Genomic DNA, 25,350 nt, shown 5'->3' with positions numbered 1-25,350 from the left:
CTCACGCCCCGCCGCATCCCTCAGGGCCCGCTTGTGCGGAGTGAAATCCCGCTCCACAGCACCAGCCCTTCATTCCACCACCGTCACTCCGCTCACTTTCCTTCTGGAGAAGGAAAGGTGTTGCTTTGACACAACATAAACACATGGGTCAGTTTTAAGCAAGTCAGTGTACTATTTAAAAAAGCAAACAAACAAACCCCCAAAACCACAACAAGAATACAGTACTTTAATCATCCACAGCGTTTACTGGTTTACAATCTGACAGCATATAGTGCTGATAGGCTAAAAAACTCAATGCATGTTTCCTCAATGGAAATTTAAATTGAACACTTGCTTGTTTGTAGCTTACAAACACAAGATTACTCAAGCTGTAGAGAGAATGAGGCTATTTCTTTAAAATACAACAGTAATAGATAATTGCTTTGAATTATAGGCTATGTTTCCATGCTTAGCTGGGAACCAACAGAATCAATATATGCAGTCATTTGACTTCTTCATTGAGGCTGAAAAACAATCCATATGAAAAAAATATCATCTCAGAAAAAAGACCTTGTGTCTCTGGTAAGTGGTTATCAAAGCAATACCACTCTTTCACGCAGAATCAATGAAGTCATACACAGGATCTCACCACACCTACAGCACGACATCAGAGCGTCCACTTGGTTTGTTGAGACCGTGTACGATTCCTGGCTACAGACTGAATTCCCTCATTTATTCCAAACAGGACACACATTGCAGGCACAAAAGTGATTGTTGTTAATTGTTCCATGCACCATGCCAAAACAACAAAGTTTTCTATGCCCAGTCTGTCAGATACCTGTCCTTAAAGTGCTGACAAAGTCAAATTCTTACCTGCTGTCTACAGAGTTAAACCAATTATTAAGGTCCATTACTATCGCTGGTGACAGGACACCTGAGAGCTGCAGCTTAAAAGCCCCTGCCTTTGATTAGGATGTAAATAATTAAACAGCTAAACTTGATTTAACAAAAGTAAGGAAGGGATTTGGGCCATCATTTCCATAATCCAGCCTTTCAATTTTGTCCTTAATTTTCAAGTAGGAGATAACTGTCTAATCTTGTTAGATAATGATAAAATAAGTCATCATAGAATCACAATACGTGAACAGATTCTCTGAATATGGCAGCCCTTCAACAAATGAAGGAAGACATCACAGCCTGTTTTTTGACACAAAATGATTACGGTGCCTAGCAAATAAAAAGTAAAGTACAGCTTTAGGCAACTCAGCACATGACATGCTTTGGCCATCTTTATACAGCACTATCTGTAAAAAAAGACACTTAAATGTGACTTTATGCACACTGTATAGGAACTTAAATTTCAAAATCTATCAAGTTCTTGGAAATTTACGAAAGCTAAACCCAAAAGAAGCCCTTTTTGTTACTCATCAGATCACTCCTAGTTTTTTCAAGGTTATAGTAAGTATAGTCTTTGGTTTTAACAGAATTAATTCCAAGTTGTTTTGAAGAGCACATATTTATTTGTAATTCTAATAAAAGGCTGATTTTGAAATAGGAAAAAAAAAGTTCTTCCACACGTATAAACCAATTATATGCATCCTCATTGAAGGCACTATAGTTTAATATTCACTGTTGCAGTAAAATTCGAAGTCACCTCTGGAATAAAGTCTGTCTTTAAAGATCCAAAACAAGATTTGCAGCAAATTACAACGTGGGCACAGTGTCAGAGACTTGCTCTGTTAGGTTCTTATGGTATATACAAACTGATGCAAACATCTCAGGCCCCTCCACATAAATATGTTTTCTATACATAAGATCTCACCACATTAAGATCTCTGAATGAAAAGAGTTGTCAGTTGAATTCTCTGTTGCTATAAATATAGCCAAGCAGTCCTTTAGAACATTTTTGTGACCTCAAAGCAAACTAGTACAGGGCAGTCCAAGCAGACCTAACCAAAAAGCCTCTAGGTTTTTATATTATTTCAAAGAAGTGTATTGTGGTTATGTGCAGAAGTTGAAGTGATTCTTGTTGCCTTATTAGTTCGCTTAAACAACTTTAAATACTTTAATAATTACTACATCATACAGATCTGACACTACAGATTGATTAATTTTTGCATGTCTTAGGTAGTGTTCCAACATCGAGACATAAGTAAAATAGAAAAATCCTTTCTGAAAAGTGTTACTTCAGTATTAAAAAAATGATAGATTTATATGAAGTACAAATAGCTTAATACAACAGCTTCAAATAAAGGATTTTTCATTTGCCAGCAATTTAGGTCAGTGGTTTTACACTTAAGGTTGCTCTTCCTGTACAGTTATGCAGAATTTAAAATATGCATGTCCACTACTTCTAGAGAAATTGATACTTGTGAATGTAGATAAAGATTTTTAAACAAAGAATATAAACTAAATAATGTTGATGAACACATGAAATCAGTCTAAAAATATATCCAGTTTAGATACAGAGCAAGACACACTTTTGAAAAATACTTAAAGGATTTAGGTGTAATAAAAAAACCTGTCATTTTGCAAGGCTCCTAATTTTTTTTTTTTGCAAGTCTTTTGTATGAGTCCCTCTAATCTCTTGGGAGAAGTCCTTAGCCCATTTATTTTGGTTTGCCTTAAAGGGATGTCTTTAAACTTACTCACAGTATCAAGAACTAATAAAAAATAAAACAGTAGAATTACAAATAACATTGCTGTGAAAGATTTCAGTGCATATGAACAAAGCTGAACAGCTCTACACAATGAGTCCAGCTGTTGGGTGAAGAATCCCTTATCACTAACCCATTGTTTTCAGGAATAGACACACCCCTCCACGTAAATAAGCACCCCCGGATTTTCTAACAAACATTTTAATTGGGTCATTATCTTCTCAATGACCTTATATGTCCCATTCTTTGACTACAGACAATTATACCATTGATTTGCAATTATATTTTAAGTAGAAAGCTCAGCCGAAGTCTTGAAATACAAAAAAAGTTCTTAAAAAAAAACCCAGTCAAAAACCATGGTACAGAGACTGGTGCAGTTACTGTGTCTCCATGAAAAACGTGATGCATACCAGCAGATTATATAGCTTTGCTTTTAAAGGAATGGGGTTTCCAGTCTTTTCCCTTCTAAGCCAGGTCAATGTAGTCCCAGATTGCCAAAGCCCACGGTGCTGACCGTGATGACTCCACCGGGTTTTGACAGCAGCATTGCTAATTGTCTCCTTCAACCCTTCTCTTGCGAACTGTAACGAGAGAGACAAAGAAAAAAGTGTTGCTGTTTTATCATGGTAACAGTTTTTTGTATTTCTACAACATGAACATTTATTTGCCACCTGAGGTTTCACACAGTACAACTTAAGGTAATGAACACTTAGTGCAATCCATCATTTTAAGCTTATGCTTCAGCAGCGCTTCTTGCCTTATTCACAAACGGTTGCAAACACTTGCAAGGAAAGACTTGTGGGAAACATTAATCATCTTATGTCTGGTAAGCAGATTTAGCCAGTACTCTTTTTTTTCATTGCAGTTTTCTAGTGCTAAATTAAGTTTATATGGCTTCAAAGGAAACAGTGCAAGAGTTTCACAGTATATCTAACACAATTTATACACACAGAGAAGATACTACATTCAATAGCCTAAAACATTCCATTTATTAATAAAACATTTAATTGTTAGAAAATGCAAGAGCAATCAAAATTTGTGAATAAAATCACTAAAAGCTCACATGCTATATTAGACTGAATGACTGGAGTTTTCCTCAATATTTGTATTATTTTTGCTATTTTTTTCACCCTATCAAATTATGTTTTCCTTTTCTGTGCAGACATAAACAAGGCTACTGGTCTTACAAATTATATAGGCCATCTCCATTTTATTTTAAAAAGTCTAGCAAGCACATCTATATACAAAGAAAGTGATTCTGTTCTCAAAGCCACTCATTGGAAAGTAGGTGACAGAAGTTATTCACACCTGCTTTCATCAAATTGCAAGAACAGAGGAAAGAATTTCCAACCTTAGACTTCTCCAATCATGCAGTTAAAAGCAACAGGTGCAGTTTCAGACAAAGAACAGGGAAGTAGTACAACACAGTGTAAGCAAGAGAGAAAGAAGATGTAGATGCAGACTATTTTTTTGGAAGAAACGTACAAAGACAGAGATGAGAGACTTGGAACATCTGAGTTTCAGTGCTGAATACCCAGCTGGGTATTCAGAGTGACCTGTCTCTGTAGCTTCACGGCTGGAGAGATGAAAAGGTATTTGCAGAAACTTTTACTCACATACTCCAGACTAAGAAAGCAAAGAAAAAAAGGCAAGATATCAATAGAAAAATAGATTTACAACAGTCAAGCACTAACAAGAGAACTAGTGAGAAGAGAAACCTTAGAAAGTAAAAAGATACCTGAAGCATTATGACAAATAACTGGTTTAGAATCTATTTTGAGAAACAGTTATAGAGTGTCTGAATGCCTTTCTTCTCTCTCTGTGCTCTTTTCTAGTTACTCCTCCTCCATACCTTTCAGAGCTGTTCTCCTCAACTTTAACCTTTACTCAGAGGGGAAGCAGATCTTTAAACCAAATTCCAATTTCCTATGTCATTCCCTCTAATATATTCCTGAACTACTGCTACTGTTACTAAACTGCCTGGCCCATTTTCATGCTGATGAGACGTATAATCTTTACCACAAAGCATCTAAAGACAGAAGATCTAATTAAATAGAGTTTTAAAATGCAATTCTATTTAAACAGATGGACCACATTATCTTGTAGTTGAGTGCTACAAGTATTTGACATTATACAAACGATTTCCACTCATGTGCTACATTATTAACCGATTTTCTGCTGATCCATTGAGTTAGGATTCTAACAGATGAGCTCCAACAAAACTGACTGCAGCAAATAAAGATGCCACTGCTACCAGCTAGAGAGGCAGGGATGGTACTAGTGCATGACCAGAAGAGATGACCCAGTCCCAGGCTCTGCACGTGACAGATGTTCGGTTTCCTTGCTTAAGCACTCGAGATGAGACTGGGGGTACTGGCATTCAACAGGGCATCCTACACTCTTCATTTCCAGTATTGCTTTTAAAGAAGCAGTGAATCTCATCTGAATAAAACTGAACAATCAAAACTATTATTTTCACTCCTTTTGCCACAACTCACATGGAATTTGAATGTTCTTGTTCTAGACTATGTTAAAAACCCTCAACTCATATACCTGAACACCCTGCAACAAAACAGAGAACATCAAGCAGCAACAAAAGAGTCAGGAGTACAGCACAGGAGAAACCTTAAACTGATCTAACATTGTGCTATCCTGGTTTTGTCAAGGGAGAAGCAGAATAACCAGACACCTTTAAAGCCTGTGCCACACACACACTCAGTTAATAGTCTCTACTGACAGGTCTTACCCAAATCATTATTTTTTGTGATAGCTGCAGCTGCCCTGGCTCGAGGTCCCTGTTGTGTGAAATGGTATCCGAATTTGAGGATCTTGGTATTTTCTTCAAGCATTTTGGCAATTTCTACTTCTGCAAGTGTGCCCAGCTGCTGCCTCTGTTAAAATAAAAGGTACACAAAGACAACAGAGCTTATATGTGTTCATTCTAAAAGAGATCAGAATACTTTAACCAAATCAGTCAATAAACACTCAGCTTCATTGTGATTAATTGAATAGGCAGAAGGTCACAAAATATGTTTGTGCACTTCAAAGCACCAGGAAGCACAGAAGTGACCTGGAATCAACTTCAGCTGTGTGCTTCCGAGAATCTTAAGGGCAATTATGAAGGGTGTTAAGATAATTAAACCTAAAATATTTAGAAAAGTTTATCACAAGCTGTCTTCCAAAAATATTCAGTCAACTATGACTGGCTGGTTTTAGCTTTGATATCACCACCACCACCTCACTTACCTGATTATCAATTTTGATCTCTGTCAACGTTTCATTGTCTTTCAGTGCATCAACTAGTGCCAGAATTCCAACTCCAGTGATGAAGTTTGATTCTATGTTTAAACTTTTCAATTTTGTGTTTACTCTCAACATATCTGCAAGAGCCTTTGAATGTAAGAAAGTATCATTAAACTTTTGAATTGTGCTACAGTACATCATAGACATAGAAATAATCATTTCCATAGGAACTAGTTCCATAGGAGCAACAAGTTCACCAGTACATGGTATAACTTTGCAAGCTTTCACTTGAGACTGAACTGAATCTTCAACCAGGCATTATCTACATTCCCTTTTTAAATAGTATTGAGTCAAGAAAAGGCCTGTCTTTCTCTTGTTACAAACTAAAAAGCTACACAGAATATAAATTGTCTGAAATTAGCATATTGGACCAATTCCATTTTGTAAGCCTTCCCAGCCTACAATGAGTAATGCAAGCTGCTAAGTGAAGGCCAAAGAAAGGGCGTTAGTTAGCTGAAAGAACTGGATATGGTTAATTTGTAAACAGGAGACCTGACTGTCAGAATGCTTGTGCCTACAGATTTGGTAGGAAGAGGTAAAATTCAAAGCTCTAAGCACAGTACCAGCATGTAGCTAAAAGCACTTTTATGGAAATATACCTGATCCTACTTCTGAGAAAGGAAGAAAACAAGAATAGCTGACTGCTGAGGTTTACTGTCATAAAAATCATACCCTGTACATTTTTTTCTATCAAGTCACAATGCAAAGAAACCCAACAAAAACCATACCCGAGAAAAGAAGTCTTTATAGATTTTTATTACATTCTGTTTCACTCTTGCTGAAAAGAACTTTTTAATTGACCCAAAACCAAAGCTTTCAAATGTTCATTATTTAATGCTGTCTTTCAAGCTAGATTCCTTTTTAATTTGAAATTAAAACAAATGCAAAGGATTGTTCTGTCAAAACAATTAGTTTTGTTTCCTTACCTCTTTCTTTGCAAATAAATAAGGTACTGCTTTTGATTCAACATAGATAAAACTAAGACCTGATGATAAGTTAGTTTAAACTGTATCAAACTAGATACTTTGACTAATATTATGCTGTATATACCAATGCTTTAAGCAAATCTTTGGTAGCAGGGAGATCACAGAAACAGGCATTTTACAATTTTCATCAACTAAAACTCTAGTTAGCTAAAAAATATTGTGAGCTTTTTCAGTTCTCTAATGTGCTTCTTGCAAATTAATTTTGAATACACTATTGGCTACTGGAACGAACTAAACAATTAGGAAAGAAAGAAAAACAAGAAAGAGATTAGCAAAATGAAAAGTCAGGGGGAAGGGACTGGAAACAAGAGTTCTCACTCATCTCACAGGTGATGCATTGCTGCATATTAGTCTGCTTGTAATCATTTACCAACTTTGACACAACAAAGGTTTGTTAAAGAAAACATACTTTACAGCGTAACAGAATGTAATCATTTTCATCCCTCATCATTTAAACTGGATTAAATTCAATCCCTTACCACTGCCTTTCCATCCTAACTTCCCTTGCACCCCACTTTAGCACATTATCAAGATACTTACAACAGCAACAGGATCATTGCTTCGGGTGGCTGCCAGGCTAAAATTCTTCACATGTGTGTTGGTTTCTAAGGCTTTTGCAAATTCTTTCAGCGTTGGAATTGGTATGTTCTTGAATTAAAAATAGCATTTTACTCTCTTGAGATATGTAAGTTTTCCCCCCCACCCCAGCTTCTTTCATTATCTTATTCTTTTTACAGCAAAATGTCCTATAATATTAACTATCACTGGTCTTGAGCAGTCTCACAGTAAAGATGCAACGGCTACAAGGGTCACCAATTCTATAAAGCAATAATTTTTACAGGGTAGTATCAACCAAGCTTAAAAGGAATAATTTTAGATAATTAATTAGGGTAGCAAATTTCTTAGTTTATTATATCAGGAATTTTGATCTGTTGCCTTTTTAGGCAGCTATTTTGGCTAGTGTTTATGTATAATACAGTATTCTTAAACCTTTAGTAAGTGAAACAAGTAGCCTTGGCTGCTGACAAGGCTGTCACTGCTGTCTGCACTGTAAGTCAGCAGTGCTACAGTTCTGTTTTCTTTCAAGCAAATATACAAAAGTTTGTCACATTTAAAACCACAACTGTTACACTCAGAAGCTGCCCTAACGGACAACAGCTCTTTTGTACAAGAATCAGAAGCATGTCAGGTACAAATATAACTTTGTTTGCAACTGCAATAACTGAGAGCACGTTGCTCCATCAAGGACAAAGGATTCAAAAAAGTAGTTCACAACAGTGAACTGCTGCCAACTTGGCAGCAACAGAAATCTGGGCTGGCAGTAAGAAAGTCTAAGACTTTTTAAATCCACATTTGGCAAAAGCAACCAAGATGGCTTATCGGTTTAGCTCCAGGTTTCTGAGCTTATACACACTGCAACGTTTAGCAAAAAGGCTGCTGTACTTAAAATAAGCCTCTCATGCTCTCTTAGAGAGTTTTGCAGCTTAAAGTGTCTTCTACTGAGAAAAAGCAGCATACTTACTGCAGGCTTCAGGTAATTACCTTAATGTTATTTAAATTAACTTCAACTAGACGAGAATCATTATCTTTAATCCTTTGCAGCGTCTCCTCCACATTTGTGGGATTTGGTGGTTCATCGAAAACAGGCAACATTTTTTCACCTTTTACTATATCTGAAAAGTAAGGCATTTAAGTGTAGTCAAACAGGTTCCGTACATTCACTGTGAATAAATGATACATATACTAAATATTTACTGTATTTAAAGATCGTTTCATCAGTCTTTACATCTCTCCCCCACACAAAAAGCACACCATCCCCTCCTGAAATACTTTCATAAAGTTCAATTCTTTTCCAAAGGTCTTTACAGCCTTTCTGCTTTTATTGCACACCAGCTTTTTTCAGAAAGCACACAGAAGTTGAATTGCAAACACAAATATAAAACCTAAAAAGCAACACACACAATGCATGTTTATGCCTACTTTTGTCACCAAGAAGTGACTTAACTTCAGTTTAGCGTACGTATATTGTAATTCCAGAACTCAATTAGAAAATGTTATAGACATACACATTTCCAGACTAAGACTAAAGAATCTAAAAGAATGTTGGTGCAACAGAAAATAGTTAATGCAATAGTAACTGCGTGCAGCACAAAGAATTAATTTTTCCAGCACTTGCATTTAAACACTTACTTGAGAAGCTGTCTTTGTCAATCCCATTACTGCTTCCTACTACATCACAGAACTGATTGTTTGTTATCAAGTTGGACATTCCCAGTATAGCTGTAAAAGGAAAAAGAGAAAAAGCATTTTTATTGTTCCTGACTAATTCAGCTCAGATGAAGGTTCCTTTAAATAACAAAACTGATGTCTGTACAACATCCAGTTAACAGTGCAAGAAGCCATTCAATACCTTAATAATTTTAAAAAGTAGAAAAAAAATTAATTATAGACTTTTTAGTTGGCTTTCATATCTTAGAAAAATTTGACCTCACCGGGTTCCAGCTTCAAAGTTAAAAGTGCTATTCAGTCACAAAATGAAGCTTTAGGAACACAGGTACATAACAACACATTCTTATACACAAGAAAAAGCAGTCACCTACACAACAAAACCCAGGAAGTCTCAGGAATGGATTTAAAGGGTTTGAGTTTGAAAATCAGGTATCTTTTGCAGGCCAAAATAATTTACCTTCCTATAAATTATCACAAATCAACAAAGTTGAAACGCTACAAGGAAGCTGGCATATAACATGATATAGTTTCTATCACAACTACAACTTCCTGAGGTCAGATAAATACACTACCACATTGATTATAGATCTTTCTTGTCTAAAGATGCACCAGCCCATTCATACTTCAAAAAAAACTAACCTGCAAGGTCACCTAATTCTGTGTCTGTGGCACTGGTCAAGGCTTCCTCCAGTTCTGGATCAAGAGAGAATTTTTCTTCTGCAAAAGACTGTACAGGCTTTTGCTTGGGGATAAATATTTTCCCTGGAGTAAACAAAATGAAAAGTCTGATGTTACTTTGTGTTATGTACTTATTTTTAAATTGTTCTGTATCTAAAGAATACATATTATATTTAGTAAATCCTGAGAAGAGTACTACAGACAGCAAAAAGGAATGAGGTTTCTTCTGTTTTTGCAAGTCAGAGATGAGGAAAGAGCATAAAGAGAATAAATTTTCAGGAATCTGTATCATGACTCCAATCTTATTTAATTCTCCTAAGGATTCAAAAGTAACATATAAGCCTCCATTATACCTTTTAAACAGTCTAGAAAAAGTGTCTAAAAAGATTTAGTATCACTAGAGAACAATGACCAGTATTGTCTCAAAGGAGGAAGGGACCCAGGCAGAACTTTAACCTGAATGAGAGAGTATATCAAAGAATTACCTGAAATCACAGACCTGCGTATTCAGTGCAGTTTTTACAGCATACATGATAATTTCTAATTTCAGATGTGAACTCAGTTCTGAAGTAAAAAAAGAGATGCCCAAGATGCTTGAGAAAACCATGGTTTGTGAATAGCACAAAACAATATAACAGATTTCTCTGGCAATGACATTGTTTCCTGAAATGATACTTAGAAAGGCCGTGGAAGATTCAGTGGCAAAAGAAGCAACAGTAATACCACCAACTTTTTAGTTATTACAGGAAGTAATAAGAAAAGTTATTTTAGAAGACATGCATTTTAAGTAGAGGTCTGTGTAGTTATCATAATTCCTGCATATATCTTCAGCTGAAAAGTTAGGGTAGGAAATCAGAATACAAGCAAGATATTCTAACAGTTCAGCTGTGAATGGTTTAGAATTGGCCTTTCAGAACACAGAAATCTACCACTGGGTAAGAGCCCAGGAGAGGTAAGGTGTGCTTAGGTTCTGGGCAAATTAACATGGTAAGTAAAAGCTCTGGTACTGACACATTTGATAGAAGTAATTCACAACTAGACAACCGTGAATCAAATCTTAACAATTATTAAAGTTTTTCAGACTTTCCAAGTTGCCTCAGCTATCAGCAGAAAGAGCTGTGGGAAAGGTGTTCCACTTCCTTTTGTTATTTCCTGGGGTAGGAAGTGGTGTTGATAGTCTTCCTATGAAGTCTCAGTTCTAATTCAGGAACCCACCCTCCTCCATATCCATAGTTATACAATATTTCCACACAGGAACCACCCTAGCTCATCCCAATTACACAATTACAGACCTCCTGGGCAGAAGCCAGAGACTTAAGATTTTTTTCCCCTCGTACTGCTCACAAGTTTATCTTGTTACGTGCTTGGGCTAAGACTAAGTTTAGCATTTTTGAATACCTCCCAGTGACACAAAGCTTTATAGGGATGTTTCAGTTTTATTTAGGGGAAATGAAGGGGGATTTTGGTTTCACCACTGGTGGGAAGCAATGCTGAAGCCAGGTCCTGTGTCTCACATTAGACACAGGCATCACAAAACCTGTCCATCTCCTCTCTCTCTTCAAGTTCCCATCCTAGAGTAAAGTAGTTGTGGTTCATTTTCTTTTTAAAGGAAGTTAATGCCTTACCTCTAGCACAGATTACAGAGAAGTACATCAGGTTTTTCTCTGACAACACAGTCTGATGATCAAGATCTGTTGCTAGCAACACAGTATTTTTGTTCCTGGGTTGCTATCTCTTTGGAAACTTGTATAAATGGTCATTATCCATATTTAGAAGCAGAAAATAAAACTCCTTACATAACTGTAATGACTTCAAACAGTAGCTGAATGCAGCTGACATGTATTACCACCCATATCTCAGCTCTGATGGACAGTGCAAAAGAAACTGTGGTGATTCAGGATTAAAAGAAAACTTTCATAAAGTAAAGGCTTAGGTAGTAGATGTTGCAGGTTATTTTAATATAATTGATATGGTATGTTTCTACCATTTTATTTTACCAGCATCACCTATTGAGGAGAAAATAACTTTCAACTTTAATTGTAATTTTCAGAAGAGATCAAGAATGTTTGACAAGGTTTTCGTTAACCCATGAAACAGCCATCCTCTCTGCAGCATCAGTGGAGCAGGCAGAGAGCAGAAGGAAATCAATCTCATTTAAAAGCAATTTTGCAAAAATGTATTTCAACCTAGATCAGCTTTCTGTCTGCTTCATCACACAGTACTTACAAAAAAAGAGTTACTTTTCCTGATGTTGCTTTTAAGTAATTCTTAAATTCATAGGTTAGGATCGTCTGGTTCTAAACATTTGCTTTCTAAGAGTAAGACTAAATTTATACATTTGTGCCTGACTCTTAAGAAAACCTGAAGAGAGTGAGTAGTATATTCAGTTTTTAATAAAGCAAAAATGTTAAAAGCCACTGCCCTCCAGAAATGTTCACTGCAGCCAACTCCAGTCATATGAACTGAGTCAGGAGCAGTTTTTGTTATAAAACAGGTCACACCCTTGTGTACATAATCTCTCATTCATTGGCTTCATGTCATCCTAGCCCAGAATTCAGAGGTTTACAATGCACACACAAAAGCAGGTCCTTCCCCACTCCCCACTTCTAGTAATGAACTTCCTTCAAAAGGGATAAGACCCCTGTGTCTCTGGGGACAATGATCTAACTCAAGGCCTGCTGCCAAGATAGTTTGGCAATTCCCTTCCTCCCTCACTAATGCAAGCTTTAAATAAAAAAAAAAACCAGAAACCACTACACATCTGTGCAGCCCATGAGATGTACAGCTTTCCTGGCCCTCAAGTGGAACATTTCCAAATAGCAGGGATTTGATTACATGAAGGAACATGACATCCTCCTTCTCAGCCGACAAGGATATTGCAAAGATTAAGCAATACAACACAAAGAGGCAAATTTCAGGGATGTTCACATCATTTTTGTAATAATTATATATTCAGGTCTTCTATGCCTTTAAGCTAAAATGTTAGATGTGCACATCCCAGGATTAAGTCACAGGCTTTATCTGCTACAGAATAAATTTGCAGTCCCAAGTTCCACACAACTGTATTGCTCAAAAGGCAGGAACACTGGATGCTGTTTGTTGAAGTGCCCTGGACATTTCATACACAGACTCACAGTATCCAAGGTGGGGCTCAACATGTTGCAGAAATCAGGGCTGTTCAATGGGGCCACCACTGCATATTGCTGGTATATATTCTCACACATCCCACAGTCCTTCCCCCATTCCAGCAAGCAGCCACACTTTACACAGCAGAAGAAAGTCTAAAATCCTCTTTTACAGTACTCCATTTGTGGAAATGAATCAAGTGTTACCTCAGGACAACTGAATACAAGTTTTTCTCATCAGTGGCTTCATGAAGAAAAGTAACATCTGATATATTCCTTACATCTTATGTTCCTTAAAGTCTCCTCAGTTCAGAAATCTGTATAATCCACACTTCATCCATCTCCAGTTCTCACTATGTGAGAGACTTAAGTTCATCAATTCACTTGTGAGCACAATTTAATACTAATTTTTTTAAATTCAACATACAAGTGACTTCCTCAGTATCTTACTGCAGAAACAGAACTGTTATTCATTATCTGATTACAGACCACAGAGCAGTGAGTTAGAAAACTGTTTTACATTAAGGCTGGAGTATCATATGTTACTTTGTTCTAGTGCTCTTGTATGGAGAATGTCAATCCCACAAGCTCTTTCTGCAAAGCTCCTACAGGATATTAGCTTCACTTCACAACATGTAACACACTTCTTTAAAGAGCAGGGATTCAATGGCAAACAGAGAACACAGCATCCCAAATCCTGCTGCAGCTGAAGGCAGAGGTGATCCTGAGCAACAAACTGAGCAGGGTGACAACAAAAGAGCCCTAGTCAGCCACAGTTTGAGGCTAACAACACTTTCTGGGTGATACAGACAAATCAAAACAAAACAACAAACAAACAAACAAACCCCTCAAACTTCAACAAGCCCCAAGCATTAAAGTAGAATCAGAGAATCACAGAATCAGCTAGGTTGGAAAAAAACCTCTGAGATCATCGAATCCCGCAAATTTACCCAGAACAAACATTCCCGGCAGGAATGAAACGGGAAAGTTGGAAGAATAGGCTACAATTAGGAAAGTGCAAAGGCTAGAAATGCAAAGTTTAGTTTACATAATACTTTGCTAATGCCTTCCATTATACAGCACAAAGTACATTACTGATCTTAGATATGTTTTTATCTCAGGTGCAATAATTCAGTTGTTTTGCTGTTCCCAGAGAAGTGGGGAGCATTGGTCAGACGAGTGGAAGGCTTTTAGGGGCAACAGTCTCCAGCACTAAAGCCTTCACTGTTTGCATGAGAGATCCTTCTGCTTGCAGTATGCCTTGTAAAATCTTTATGACATACTTCCATGCACAGATTAAGACAAAGCTAGTTTTGTTGCAATTATTACCACATTGCTCTCATGAATCTGTCGAACAATGCTTTACTGTATGGTTCAACACTTAATTGGAACAGAATGTGACTTAAATCGTTAAATCATGTTTAAAAACAAAGTAAATTTTTACTGATGCTTTTAGAAACAAAATCAGGCACTGGAAAAATGGAATAGGATATCATTTAGGGATTGTTAAACTTCACATTACTTTAGCACTGTTCATCTCACTACAGGAGGACACTTTACATTATTTCAGATCTTCTACATTTCATAGCACAAAATGAAAGAGAGGTTCCAAAGACTTGGGAGAAATCACATCCTCTATCACTGAAAGAGATGCAACAGTGTTTTAATAACATGCTTACCCCAAAATGAGGTACTTGGGACACCTGGAAGAGAGGATTTTCCTTTACACTGTAGTAGGAAAACAAGGTTACCAGGATCAGCAGCAAGCCAGGATGGCTAAAATTAACCCAGGATAAGCTTCTTGGATAAATCTGCTGGTCAAATCACCATGCAGGACATCAGTTCTACTAAAATAGAATAGGGAGAGAGAAGGATAGATTTGCCCCTTCTTACTCCATGAAATGAATAATTAGGCCAAGTTAGAGCAACAAGACCAGCCAGGCACACAGAAATGTTTTAGCAAATCCTGACCCAAAAAATGGCACCAAGAAAATACCTGCAGTTCAAATCCATCTCTCTCCTCCCAAAACCTCTGGAAGTGAAGGTTGCATTTGTCAGTTTTCTTCTGAATTAACAGAAGAATCAGGCAAGATTTTCACCTGCCCCTATTCTACAGTGTTTTTAGCGTTTTTCCATAATACATTGTTCTAGCCAAAGAGAAAAATTATTATCCAGCCTAGTTGTTTGTTATTTTTTTTCTTTTAGTATTAAAGAAAAGCACATTAAAATACAAGCTCCCTCTAAAAAAAAAAAAACCCTACACATGCATTAAGTTTTACTTCATGCCCTTTCCAAGTTCTAAATCTAGATAAATATAATGATTTCTTGATTTAAAAGATTAAGTTACATAGATTTGCCATTTTTGTGCAAAATGATACAAACATGGCAGCAAGTCACAGCTGAACCATAATATTTCCATGCGGGGAAAAGGAAACATTATCCCTCACCTACTACAAAATGAGCTTGGCCTTCTTGCCTCCTGCCTATTTACCAGAGCATGAATTTCCACACAAAACATTTGTTTCCACATTTTTAGTTTTAATGAAAGTAAGCTCCATTCCATGTTTCATATTATTTTCTCTTCTTCTATGGGATTAAAATAAATGGTGGAAAAAGTTATTAAACAGCAAATTTTTTTTTTTTTTCCAAGAGATACAGGAAATTTTACTAACTAAACTGGTATGACTCATTGCAACATGCAGACACACTGCTGTTTAGTAATACTTTATTACATAGAGGAAATGACATTTGATCTTTCTTAACCAAGATGTACGTTACAGCTGGTCCCTTCTGTTTTTCTACACGATTCTCACAGATTTTATCTACCCAAACAAATACTTGTGCTGTGTGCATGTATATGTAAGCTGACTGTAGAGAACCACCTATCTGAACCATAAGGCACCATACCTGCTGCTAGGGGTACCTTCTGCATTCAGTACGTTGCAATATCCTTATCTCAGTTACTCTTACAGATCCTGTCAGCAAAGAAGTGTCACAGTTATCTCAACACAAGTGGTGTTAAACTTCAAACTAAGGTAAAACACAGCGTATGAAGGAAGCAGTACATCATACACAGAGTGCAGCACATTGTAAAGTCATAATCCCTCTATTACTTCAAGGAAAAAGTAGAAAGGCACCAGCATTGTCAAGTACCTGGCACAGGCAGAGAAAATGCAAATATGCCCAAGAAAATTTTCACCAAATATACCCCGCTATCTTATAGACAAACTCAGTAGATGAATGAAGACTCAAACCTGAAATAAGCTATGATTCACGCCAGAGAATTAAGTAGAATTGAAGGGTTTCAACTTAAGAAAAGAGGAGCCTGTTCATCTTGGGCAGCTGGAATACAGCTTAGCAACAATTTGCTGAAGTCTTAGTGCAGCAGATCTGCCCCTGCTGCTAGGGAAGGTTGAGACAAGCCCGGATTCATAGGCACTCAAACACTTGTGGTGACAGCTAAAGGCCTCCTCCTATGCACATGTACCCAGCACAGCTCTGGGAGTTTCTGTCCTTACCAATACTGCTTTGTAAGGCACAGTGGATTTGGGAACTCTTGTTTTATGGGAAAAATATGAAGTTATTCTTACAATATTTAAGAAGCACATTATTACTTAATTTTCTCTTGAAAAAGCAAATGCTCCCATCAAGTCAATGAGAATATCAGATCCAAAGCAAAAATTTCTAATCCCTGGTTTTAATAACATGTCCATGGTTCTTAGACCACAAACCACTGCCAGATTTCAAAACTTGTTGTGATGTTAACTATGTAATTAGTTAGTACTAACTATGCAATCTTATTAAACCTTTCAGTAAGGACATTAGAAAAACAACATGACTGCATACACCACTTGTCTGGCCTTGTCAGCCTACAGCATCTTTGAACATTACTGAGTGTCTCCCACGACACCGCTCAACTGCTATTTTTCTAATTCCACACAGTATTACAAAGGTTGCTGTCTGTGTTTAGCACAAGGCACAAGCCACAGGCACAATGACAGCATTTGTTATTACTGACGCAAATCAGGGTTAGCTCTTACTTTGAGGATCCCATCCCCATCAGAACTTGGCAATTCATGATAAAATCTTTGAGTCTTATTTCCTTCCTGTGCTACATACAAACAGCACACCAGCTCCAGAGGCACAAAATGCCTGAACAGGAAGCCTCCTGCCTCTGCACAGCAGCACTCGCTTGGGAACACCGCGAGTTAAAAAGCACTAGAGCTGCCAGTGCTCCAATAAAATTTGGTTCACAGCAGTTCTGGCTGGTCCACTTCAGGGATTTCATAACCACTTGCACCGGAAAGGGTGGTGTTACCTTTCTTTTCTCTTGTAAAAGGCACATAGTCCTCCCTGTCTTTGTGCTCGAGCGCCTGCTTCTCCAAGTACGCCAGGAGCCGCTCCCGGTCGAAGGGACCTGAGGCTTTCTTTGCAGTCTGGTCCTTCTGCCGGAAGCCTGCGGGCAGGAGAGCATTCTGCAAAACAAATGGAGCAAACAAGAACAGCTTAGAAAGGCTGGGGGAACACCTGCTTAGTTTCATTTCCCTCTTCCTTCTCCCTCTCCACAAGGTTCAAACCTGAGACATCCTTTTCAGGCAAACTCTGATCCCCTGCCAACTTCCTTTTTTTGGGGCACGGGAGGACACAAAGTAACCTGTTCTTTAGACACAGAGAATGCAATGTAAAATACAGTACACTGCCCTCTGAATAGCACTGAAGCAATTCTTTAAGTACAATAACTCCACCACTCGATTTGCTAGTTAATTTGAATTTTGTTTCTAGAATGAGCACTGTTTAAATGAGCAGTAGGAAATAAGACTCAGCTATTTCCAGTTTAGACATTCAGTAAAAGCCTACTTCCTCTATCATTTACTTATATGTTTCTAAGTCTTTAAGACAACTGACTCTACTATTGTTTGGCATTTAACACAGAGTATTGCTACCTTTTGACCTGACTCAAAGTGGGGTGTTTCTTTGATATGATGAACATATTTTAACTACAGAGAAAAAAAAAGAGGATATTAGTAAGGAAAGAACAGAATGTATAGGAATTCACACTCTTTTAAAAAAGACAACCAATCTCTTTTGGCAGTTCTCCCCTGTTAAAATGCCCATAAAGCCAAAGGCAATTAAAAGATCAATAATATCTTGCAGCACAACAAAATAGGTGATCATAATATTCTTAACTGATCCCTAAACATCAAGATTGAACTTAATCTTAAAGGAAAAACAGAGAACTACTAGGTGAAAACACAAGTCTTGGAGTCTGACATTAGCTGCAGTATCAGTAGAGGACAACTCAGCTCATTATAACAGAAAGCTCTAATATCCCAATATTCCAATACCCCATGCTGACAGAAACATTCAGGAGCTCAGTAATTATTTGCCTTCTCTTTACAAAGTCAGCATGAGGACAGTGACAGATACAGACTACCAGATACAGGACCAGGAATCCTCAGAAGAGGTTAGCACCCTGTCTCTCCCATCAAACTCTAACAGCAGAAGCAGTAAAATAAAAATGGATGCAAAAGGGCTGTTTATTGGAAACAGGAAAGTTAAACAAGCCTTTCTAAATAAACTTTCTTTTCAAGAACATGACAAAGAGCAATTTTTATTTATAAATAAATCCCAGAAAGCTCCTCATGACTATCCTTTCTTCCATTCTCCTCTATTGCAGTTCCTTGCAAACAGGAAATAAACATTATACACATGTATATGTGTAAGATCACCAGCAGACTAGGAAAAAGCTCTGTCCAAAAGTATATCATACAAAGACTCAACTTATTTTACCCAGGTTACGGAACAAATGAAAAAAATAAAACTTCTTTTGGGTAATGCCTACCTCAGGGTCAAGATCATCCAAAACATTTTCCAGTTGTTTCAGTTCTTCTTCTGAAAGTTTGCCAAGAATTTCATCCTCATCGAGATCTTTGTACTTGTCCAAGTCCTTTCGAAATGGGAGCGTCATGACTTGGGCCGTAGCAAGTTGCTCAAATACTTCAAAGTCCAACTCTTAATTCTTAACCAGATCTATGAAAAAAATTTTTAAAAACAAATAACCATAGTTAAGGTAAATATCCCAGCTACAAAGCATCTTCAACCTCCAAATACATCTCTGAAAGGAAAGCTTTTCATCCAGTAGTCATATGTGTTACCCTACAGCAGCCAAGGAGCACATGGAAGTTGTGTACACCTTTCTTCTCCACTGACAAGAATCCTGTCCTGCCTTGCCCTTTTCCATCAGTAACCAAGCCACACCTATTGCCAGATGAAAGTCAGTTCCCAGTCTTCTCAACGAGAACTCCAAGGCCATAATTCCCACAGAGCAGGCCAGGTTGTAGGATAGGAGGGAGGAGATACAACTATACCTAGTATTTATGAGTCCAGTTAACACCAGTGGTTTTTATGCAGATGGTTATTTTGACTGCAGATAGTGCAGCCAAAAGAAGAGTTAAGATGCTCCTCATTTATTGTTGCTGCTGCAGTTCGAGGGCAGTTAAGGAGAACTCTATAAACAAGCTAATTGGTTATTACTGACTCATATCCCTGCATATTACCTACAGAGGAAACAGAGGAAGTTTGCCTCCGAGTTAATTATAGAACTACCATTGAAGCAACATTCTGTTCTGTACAAGGAAAATCAAAATACCTTGATGAAAAGCGTAGGAAATACAGCTACTAAGCAGCAGCACTCCAGTCAATCCTACAAAAAAAAAATTAAAAGTAAAGAACGGATTATGTAACTGCTCTCGAAATATTATACTTGGACAAAATCAGGGTCCTTCAAAAGATGTACACTCTATATAGCACTTCTCATGGACAAGCAGAGTGCAAGGAACCTTTTTTCTAATGCTCAGAATTTTTTAGCATTTGTCTTGGAAAAAAACAGTTAATCACAGCAGTGTTGAAGCAGACAAGTTGTTTCCTCTCGTTTTTCTGAAAGAAGTTACAGGATTCTCATTTTGTTCAGCCAAATTCCTGCTTCAAGTTGACTGAGCACACAGACAAAAAAAGGTAACTTGAATGACTCTCTGTAGGTAAGCAAGAGAGTCCATAAGGTATTTGGGGAGCAAAAGCTAAATCCATACATTCAGGCTCATTAGTCTCCTTAAATGCTTTCTTGGCTCTACAGAAATACTCAACACAGACCAGACACACAGCAAATGTTATTTCTTCTCCAGTAGCCCCATTCCAGGTCAGATGCTCACACCACATACACAACTGCATTACTTCAAACCTGCACTTACAATGTCCTTCAAAAACAGATCAATGTAGCTTTTGTCTCTTAAGTAAAACGAAAAGAAGGACTGTATATACATACACACTGTACCATGGAATCTTGCTTAGAGGATTCCTTCACTTCAGTTGTTTACACCAAGGAAGGTCTCCCTGGCTGCCACAGTTACATACAGTGACATTTTAATTCAGAGACACTAAACAGACATGAGCACATAAAGCTTCATCCACACCATTCAGCCAAGTGTACCTGTAAAGTAAATCTAGCTTTAACAATTGCCATTGCCAGAATGGTAAATTTTCAGTCCCTACCAACACCTACAGCTGAATGAGGAATATATTTACAGCTATTTTCAGCATATCTTCTTTTTAAAAAATATTGCTGGTATAAATACTAGAGCTTACTTGTAAACTACAGCTGACATCGATGGAACACAATTCCAAAGCTGAACTACCAACTTAGACAGAGTTCTCTTGAACATAACAAAACCCAGGAGGAATTCCCAATTTCACGGTAAATTCCATCAAAAAGAGCACCGCCTGGCTTCCTCCAAACTAAACCCAATCATGTTGGAAGAGCCTGGACCTTTTGCAAGAGGCTACAGAGGTAGGAGCATCCAAGTTTGGTGGCTGCAGAAAATGCAGAGAGCAGCACACTTATGTTTTCCTAAGTTCCTAAAAGTAACTAAGGAGTGTCTCTGTGGCCGAGAGAGCCACCTCCCACAATTCTCCATAGTCTAGTGGTAACAGTCTAATGCCTTTGTTTCTCCAGGTGCACAGCAGCTGATGGACAATTAGCTGATGACAGCAGATGCCACACAATCTGCATGAGAACTTTTCATTCCTAGAGCCTTAATGTTTTGCCCTTCCTGACAGTTCAGGCCATTACACACTACCATAAGAGAAAACATTTCCTGCAGCTGATTACACAGCATTGTTTGTGACCAGGCTGCACTGTCTGAGCCCTACATCAAGACTCTGCTATTTACCACATTTCTGCATGTCCATTTGCATTCAAATATTAAAAGGTGTAGTTTTAACAGGTAATTACAAAGAGCAGAATGGTTAGTAGGCTGCAGAATAATGCTGCCCTTACTCTGATAGAGAGCAGCACTGCATAACCATACATTACTTCACGTAGGCTTTATTTCCTCTCCATTAATTGCTGTAAAATGCTGCCATCCAGAATTAATTACCTTTTATTTATTGCACAGGTATGTTTCATATGGGAAAACTACTCATCTCTTGTAATACATTAATTAATGTTCAGGTCACAGCCCTTGGTCTCACTTGTTTCTATAATAAGACCAAAGTAGCCATTTCAAATCCTTAGCTACAGTGTTCAGACACACGTACACACAAAATGAAAAATAAAGCAGAACAAAAAGCCCTATCTCTCTGTAGCTGAGTCTTCACTTCATCAAGAAGAGAAACACATGTGACCTGCCAAATATAAATTTATGTTTTGAACATATTTTTTAATACCTATCAAAGGTAATCTTTTTTTTAATATGAAAGCACACAGTGTGACAAACCTTTAAAACTTTATGATGGCAGCATTGACTAGCACATCTGTACTACACAGAGGTTGCTGGGTAATGACTTTCAGAAACACTCCCTACAAAAGAAATCACAGCATGTAAAACACTAGCATATAACATACTAAAAATCAGGTTTAAAACATGGTGTTAGGAATTCTCATTGCATAAAAGGGCATAAAGGCCAGCTGAAGCCCTAATCTAATCAAACAAGCCCTTCACCTCCCATTAAACACACTTGGTACTCTATTTGTTTTCCACCACTCACTGCAGCAGTTCTGCATAGAGACATGAGGAACAAACTAGAAGTTTTTAGAAAGAGCAGTTACTTGGCCTGTGAATATTTGTGGCACATTATATATATGTGTGTGATCTTACTGCAGAGTCACAGGCAAAACTGTAACCCTCAATTTTGGCTTTGCAAATACTTTGCCCTTTTTTGATGAGCCAAGCTAGTTTTCTTCTAAGCATCCTTCTCAGCTTTACCATGAAAACATTACATATATTAAAAGTCCAAAGGGCTTTTTCAGATATATAAGTATAAGGGGAAGTTCTTCAGCAACTTCATAGTCACATAAGAAACATTTAGGGAAATGGAAACAAAGCCATCACTTCCAGTCCATCAAATTTCAATTCTCTGTTTGTTATGCAGAAGACAACTTGAAAAATCAAAAATGAAGAAATTCTGCTGGACATCACAGAGACAAAAATCTTGTCATTATTCCTTCACCTGAGAAATCAATGAAGAACTAAAGAAATGAGAAAACAGCAGTAACTTTAATTTAGGCCATTTTATAATTACCTGAATCATCCCCTGAAAGACTGTCAAGCAACTTCCATACACCTCTTATCTATAAGTTAAAATATTTTTGTTTTCTCCTCTCTGAAAGTATATTTTTAAAAACCAAAAGATTCTAAAAATAGCAAGCTTTCAATTATCTTTTAAAAGCTCCCACTCCCCCCAATTTCTATTATATTTAAGAACACGATTTCTTTGGACCCTAACAGGAGAAACTCTTTAGAAACAAATTGCCCACAGGAAACTCCAGGGTTGTTAAAGTCCACTGCAAATGGTTTCCGTGACTTGGATTTTAAAATAGAAGCGACATCACGAAAAACAAACCGAGCTGGTTTTGGCCAGCACATTCACAGAGTTCACTTTAATCTCATTTGTTCCTCCCCAGCCTCCTTCCCCCCAGCCTCTGGGTGAACCCTGCCCAGAGCAGGGGGGTCCACAGGGCTGTCAGCATTCCTGCACCACTCAGGGCCCCAGACCATCCCAGCTCCCTGGAGGAGCCTAATCTGAGCATTTCCCCAGGGAACCCCGACGATGGCAACAATTTTATTTTCCAGTGTGTGAGATTATACAGAACTGTTTATGAAGAATGTGCTGCACTTGAAAGAGCTATCTTTACTTACCAAAGCTAGGAGAAAAATTAGTAAATATAAATATTACCGTAATCCCAGAAAGTTCCTTAGGATGTTTTTCTAATGCCCTTATGATAACTCTGCTGAACAGCCCAATGCTGCTTTTCTTAGCAGAAAGCTCTCAAAAAAACACCTGAGCCTCCCAAAACTCCAGCCTGGGGTAGGGCACAGGATCCAGGTTCTCCTGCTCAGGGATCCAGCAAACAACCCCCAGCCCAAAGCCTTATGGAGCCAGCAGGTGGCAGCTCATCTTTGCCTAAGCTTTTTGTCACGGTAAATTGTATTTTCCAGGCAGAAAGGAATAGCTATTCTGGGCTATTTTCCTAGAAAAGCAAGCCCGAGGCTTCCTTCTGTTCACAGAGACAATTCACTAAGTTTTACACAAGGCAAACTGGGCTTCCCCAACTTCACATTTGTCCTCGAGGTGACCCGAGGAGTGGATGGGGACAGACAGCTACTGCAGAGGAGCTACACGGACCACAAAGATGCTTTCATGCTGAAGGAAATCTGAACACATCTGTGTTTGCACTTCCTGCCAGCTCCTCCTCTGTATCAGAGGCCACCTGGAACCAGACAAGGCCCATTTTGCTCTTCTGTATGTCCTGTATACAACGACACTGAACTAAGGCACAGTTATCTTGCAGGCAGGGTGCTCTGAGTCATGGCTAAGCTGTCAAGCTGGTATTGTCCCATAAAAACTTACTCCTGTGTGCCTGTTTTTGAAAAGCAGTCACCCACACTGCAGGGCTAAATGAACATGCCCACCCAGGCCAGGCAGTGGCGAGGGTGACAGGGCCAGGAGCCCTGAAGCCTGTACTTGGCAAGCTGCACAGGGCACGGAAGTGGCAGCAGTTCAGCACACCCATCTCCAAGACACTTCCAGGCACGCTCATCAAACTTGCTGCAGGGCAGCTGTTATGATCCCAAATAAACACAAGGCCAGGATAAGGTAAAAACCCCAGGTACCACAGATACTGCCTGCCCTGAGAAGTTCCTCTGGCAGAAATTGCCACTCCAGTTGTCCATTCCCTCTCCCAACATGCAGGGCAGCGCCACTGAGTCAGGAGTTATTGACCAACCAGGATGAGAGATGTTTTGGCATCATTTTTTTTTCAGACAATACCTGGACGTTCATTAGAGATCTACTGCCCATGGACATTAATACTCAGTACCTCCTCCTGGAGGAACTGCCTGCAGGTGTTTTAGTCAAAAAGAAACATCAGGTGCAAGCTATCTGAAAGCTTATAGAAACATTCAGATATTCCTATCTATTGCAGAAAAGTGGAGAAACTTGCAAGCCTGGAACAGGACAGCAGAAGAAATTAATTTCATTCCCATTATGTTACTTCAGGAAAACTTCTGAGTACGAGCCAGTTTCAGGTTCTCCCTTACATCATGGTCTGTACACCTGACACAGTCCCCAAACTTTAATTGATTCAGTACATTATAGCAAACTCAAAGCACACAGCAACCTCTCTAGAACATCGATTACTTTCAACACAACCTGCGCCTACCCACAAGGAGACGGGCTGACAGGCGCTGGGAACAGCCCTCCGAGAGCTCCGTGCCCACTGCCGGGACAGGCCGAGCGCCGCCGGGAGCGGCACCCCCCGCTGCCCCGGTGCAGGGAGCGCACCCCGCCCCGGAAAGGCATCCCTCCGTCACCGAGCGCCGGGCAACCGGGGCAAAACACATGGAGCGAACCGCAAGGGTCACGCCGACCAGACCCACAGGCGAAGCTTTCAAAGCCACATTTTCGGGTTCCGCGGCAAAGTCGGGAGCCGGCTAAACAACCACTCACCCCCTCACCGGCACGCCCCCCGCCCGGCCCCTCTCAGCCCCGAGCCCACCGACCCCGTGCAGCTGCCAAGCCCTGCCCCAGCCCGGACCTCCGAAACACCAGCGGGGGTCCGTGTCCGCCGGGGGCCGCCGGGGGCAGGGCGCCCACAAAGCCCCGTCTTTCCTCCTCCCGCCGCGGGCGCGGCCCCTCCCGCCGGGCTCTCACCACGCCGCGGCAGCGGGCGGAGGGCAGCGCTCGCCCGGGCCCTCCCCGGCACCCTGCGGCCGCCAGCACCCACCGTCCCGTCCCGTCCCGTCCCGTCCCGTCCCGTCCCGTCCCCGCGGCCGCTCCCCGCTCACCCGGGCGGCGGCCGGACCAGCTCCCTCAGCCCGACCCGCGCCTGCGCCGCGC

General features: G+C 39.2%; 1 protein-coding gene across 5 annotated transcripts; it reads right to left on the bottom strand.

Moving 5' to 3' along the window:
• Positions 1–204: 204 nt before the first annotated feature.
• Positions 205–25,350, bottom strand: LOC113993690 (tropomodulin-3-like). Of its 5 annotated transcripts, XR_003542738.2 has the most exons (12): positions 25,299–25,341; positions 19,607–19,660; positions 18,800–18,987; positions 17,276–17,432; positions 9,794–9,916; positions 9,116–9,205; positions 8,468–8,598; positions 7,466–7,573; positions 5,883–6,026; positions 5,383–5,527; positions 4,122–4,262; positions 205–3,217 (listed from the first exon to the last, which is right to left on the bottom strand). XR_003542738.2 is itself a non-coding variant. In XM_027732099.2 (11 exons), exons 3-11 carry the CDS (start codon positions 18,923–18,925, stop codon positions 3,186–3,188), a joined length of 1,056 nt encoding a protein of 351 aa, XP_027587900.1. In that variant the 5' UTR covers positions 18,926–18,987; positions 19,607–19,660; positions 25,299–25,340; the 3' UTR covers positions 205–3,185. The 5 variants fall into 5 exon arrangements, 4 of the variants coding, with proteins under 4 accessions (XP_027587900.1, XP_027587902.1, XP_039245991.1 ...); XM_027732099.2 differs by lacking the exon at positions 4,122–4,262 and having other exon boundaries at positions 25,299–25,340; XM_027732101.2 differs by lacking the exons at positions 4,122–4,262; positions 19,607–19,660 and having other exon boundaries at positions 25,299–25,350.

The sequence above is a fragment of the Pipra filicauda genome, unplaced genomic scaffold, assembly GCF_003945595.2.
Source record: "Pipra filicauda isolate LSUMZ 115617 unplaced genomic scaffold, ASM394559v2 scaffold7_size6619720_pilon, whole genome shotgun sequence".
Classification (NCBI taxonomy): domain Eukaryota; kingdom Metazoa; phylum Chordata; class Aves; order Passeriformes; family Pipridae; genus Pipra; species Pipra filicauda.
This window is presented reverse-complemented; position numbering and strand designations above follow the sequence as displayed.